The sequence below is a fragment of the Myotis brandtii genome, unplaced genomic scaffold (assembly GCF_000412655.1).
Source record: "Myotis brandtii unplaced genomic scaffold, ASM41265v1 scaffold114, whole genome shotgun sequence".
NCBI classification, from domain to species: Eukaryota; Metazoa; Chordata; class Mammalia; order Chiroptera; family Vespertilionidae; genus Myotis; species Myotis brandtii.
In genome coordinates, this window is record NW_005353927.1 from 1081052 (window position 1) to 1085183 (window position 4132).

The 4132-nt window shown below is 51.7% G+C and overlaps 1 protein-coding gene across 1 annotated transcript in view; it reads right to left on the bottom strand.

Moving 5' to 3' along the window:
- Positions 1–3392: 3392 nt before the first annotated feature.
- ZNF541 (zinc finger protein 541) overlaps positions 3393–4132 on the bottom strand; it is a 39336-nt gene continuing 38596 nt past the window's right edge. The window contains exon 16 of the mRNA XM_005857847.2: positions 3393–4078. Within this exon, the coding sequence (XP_005857909.1) occupies positions 3910–4078 (169 nt within the window). The 3' untranslated portion in view covers positions 3393–3909. The remainder of the gene's footprint in view (positions 4079–4132) is intronic.

The following is a 4132-nucleotide window of genomic DNA, read 5'->3' on the forward strand; positions in this document are numbered from 1 at the left end:
GCCATTCTCCGGAGCACTATCTCAATTCGTTGAGGTTCTGCTTCCCGGCATATGTCGACAGTTTGGCTCAAATAAACTCACAAAAATTCTTTACAGGTTTCAATGGTTTTTTTACGTTAACAATATTTTTATTGATTTCAGAGAGAGGGAGAGATAGAAACATCAATGATGAGAAAGGATCATTGATCGGCTGCCTCCTGCACGCACCCTACTGGGGATCGAACCCACAACCCGGCCATGTGCCCTGACCAGGAATAGAACCATGACCTACTGGTTCATAGGTTGAGGCTGAGGGCGTGCGGGAGGCAGCCAATCCATGATTCTCTCTCATCATTGATGTTTCTCTCTCTCTCTCCCTCTCCCTTCCTCTCTGAAATCAATTTTTAAAAAAATCTTTTAAAAAACTGTCCTCAAAAATCAAAAGTCTGAGAAACTGTCACAGCCATGAGGAGCCTAAGCAAACATAACTACTAAATGTATTGTGGTGTCCTGAGTGGGATTCTGGAACAGAAGAGGGACATGCAGTAAAAACTAAGGAAATAGGAATAAAGTGTGGACTTTAGTTAATATAACAAACACACAATACTAATGGGAGATGCTAATAATTGGGGAGATTGTGTGTGGGGATTTTGGGAAATTTCTGTACCATTTTCCCCAATTTCCTGTAAATCTAAAAACTATTCTAAGAAAACTTTTTTAGAAAAAAGTCAAGTTCCAGGGCCCTACCTCCAGTGATGCCAATTCTTACTATCAAGAATCTGTATTTTATTTTTGCAGAACCCTCTCCCACCCACCCCGATAATTAGAAAGCAGATAATCCAGGGACCACTAGTTGAGAAAACTGTTACCTGGGTGTGAGGATGGGGCGTGGCTGAGAGGGCTAAGGCACACGAAACCTTCACCCCACTCTGTTCTTACATTTGAAGGCTCTCCTGGGCCACCCACTGTGGCTGCCACTGGATTCTGCCCACAGATCGGGTGGGGGTCAATCTGGATGGCCACACGCAGTTTCGGTTCTGCGTCTGTCCCAGCAGCACTATTATAAAAGCTCCCATTTGTTTTGAGCTGTTACATTTCAGGGTAATTTGTTATGTGGCAATAGATAACTAATACCACTCGACCCTGTTAAGCCAGTCTTTCATTTCTGGAGACATCGAGCTTAACTTGTGATTTAGGGTGGAATCCAGACAGTAACAGTACAGCCTGAGTGTTCATTAAATAGTAGCTGCTTAGTTACGATGGAGCACCCTGTCGAATACTTAATTTACATTTTCTCATTTAACAGACACACGGGGGGGGGGGGGGGGGGAGGCATTTTTCATCCCATTTCAAGAGTGGGGAAACTGAGGCTCAACTAGGGAAAGTGACTTGCTCAGGGTGACAGAGGAGGCAGAGTCAGGATGTAAGTTCTGATTCACCCGATGCCTGAGCCCTTTCCCTTAACCACAAGGCCCCAACCGCTTCACACTCCACTTCCGCCTCCACCCCCTCTCTCCTCCCCTCGAACATTTACTTAACTCTAATGTGGCCCCTCTGTGAAACCTCCTGACACTCCCCTCCACCTTGCTCTCCCATCTGGCCCGAGAACACAGCACGACTGTTAAAGACACAGACACGCTCCATGCAGTCAGCCCTCTGCTCTGTCCCTCTCCCCTTCCTCCCCTTCTGAGTTAATGACGTCTACTCGGCTGCTCAAGCCCAAACCTCCCACACCGTCCTCGATCCCTTCCTTACCACCTCTCCCCGAGATGTGTGACCCATCAACAAGTCGGAGCCTACTCCTAAATGCATCCCGAATCCCAGCCGAGACCACCTCATCTTGCCTTAGGGCAGCGGTTCTCAACCTGTGGGTCGCGACCCCTTTGGCGGTCAAACGACCCTTTCACAGGGGTCGCCTAAGACCATCCTGCATATCAGATATTTACATTACGATTCATAACAGTAGCAACATGACAGTTATGAAGTAGCAACGAAAATAATTTTATGGTTGGGTCACAACATGAGGAGCTGTATTTAAAGGGCCAGAAGGTTGAGAACCACTGCCTTAGGGTCTCTACCTGCTCTCCAGGCTTCCAATCTTGCCTCCTACCACCTCCAGGAAGAGCTTGCCCTTCGCCACGCCGTGGCCTGGAATGCAGACCTCACCCCAGCAGCCTCCTCAGTGGGGCCTCCCTGGCCACCCACCTAACACCATGGCCACCCCTGCCACTCCCAGGACCTGGCCCTGCTTCATCTTCTTCATGCCACTTTGTGGTGGTCTGCCTACCCAGCAGTCCTTTCTGCTTCCTCTTCTTTTCCTGGCAAACAGAACTGCAGCAGCCAACTCGAGGGAACACACTGGTTTCCCCCAGTCCTGTGGCCATTTCCCTTCCCCGTGATTCCCAGGGATCAGTTTAGGAATAAGCCTGGGCTACAGTTCTGGCCCATGAGACATGCGGATGTTCTGCTGGGGACCGCCACAGCTTTCCTCACTCTTAAAAAGGGACACAGTGCCCGGCTGGCGTGGCTCAGTGACTGAGCGTGGGCCTATGAACCAGGAGGTCACAGTTTGATTCCCGGTCAGGGTACATGCCCGGAGTTGCTGGCTCAACCTCATTGATGTCTCTCTCTCTCTCTCTTTCTCCCTCTGTCTCTCTCTCTCCCTTCCTCTCTGAAATCAATAAAAAATATATTTAAGCCCTGACCGGTTTGGCTCAGTGGATAGAGTGTCGGCCTGCGGACTGAAGGGTCCCGGGTTCGATTCCAGTCAAGGGCATGTACCTTGGTTGCGGGCACATCCCCAGTGGGGGGTGTGCAGGAGGCAGCTGGTCGATGTTTCTCTCTCATCGATGTTTCTAACTCTCTATCCCTCTCCCTTCCTCTCTGTAAAAAATCAATAAAATATATATTTAAAAAATATATATATATATTTAAATAAATTTTTAAAAAGGGACCCAAGGGAGGGAGGGATGTGCTCTCTCCCCCGTGTGCATAGCGTTGATTCTCACTCATCGTCTGTGGCTGCCCTCCCCTGGCGGAGCTTGAGCCGCTGGACCCACCACACGACCTGACTGCTTAAACCTGTGCCAACAATTCTGTTACTTTCAGCCAAAAGCACACCTATGATCCATTTCTAAAATCTCCTTTTGGCTTGTTTATTTCTGCTGCCTTCCCGCGCCCAAAATGTAAGCTGCATGGGGAGAGGGCCTTGCCCCTCTTGTGTCACCGCAGCCCGTCACATGCCTGGGCACTGTCGGGCACCCGCTAGGGCATGTGACTGCCGAGTGGAGGTCCGAGGCCCCCGCTCCTCCAGGGCCGGGGCTCAGTCACTCATCTCTGGGCTCCAGCAAGCGGCAGGGATGCGAAAGCCTCTCAGATCAAAGGTCCAGGGAAGCCAGAAGACAGCCGCTCAAGAACCCAATTTAATAAGATTTACAAGTCGACACGTACAAAAAAAACTAACAATGTACAAGTCATTGCAAGACCAGGGGCTGAATCTGGAATGCAGAGAGAGCCCTGGAGGGCCCCCCAACACGGTGCCATCTGAAGGTGTTTTCCCACTGATTCTTTACATCTTGGCCGTACCCAGCAATGGGACCAAACCCCAAACGGAGGCTAACACTTGAGAGCTACCCAGATCTAGTGTGTTCCCTCCCCCAGCCTCCCTGCTCCCGGAGTGGAACTGAAGGAAGGGGAGAGACTATTACCCTAAAGGAGTGGAGCTCTGGCACCAGCCGACTGGGACTTCGCAGCTATCCAATGACTGTGCGCCTCCTGCTACTTATGGTCAAATGCCCACCGTGTCTGCAGGCTGGGCGGGCCCACGGGGAGGGTGTGGGGGGGGCAGAGGGTGCCCCAAACGCCTTGGAGAGGCCGCAGGAAGGTATGGCAGGGCCGGGGCCCCCATCCCCACTGGCCACCTGCCTGGAATCACCACTGCAGGGGCCCGATGTCAGCCCCCATCTCCTCCTCGTCCTCCTCCTCCTCCTTCAGCTGCAAGGGCTTCGCCGGCCACTTCACCCTGACGATGGGCTCCACGTGGTCCTGAAGCCGGTGCCGCTTCATGTGGGCATTTCGACTCTTAATCTTATCGAACACCCTGTGGAGTCACCGGAGGACCCGGGTCAGGGCGGGGGGAGGGGTTGCCCCAGGG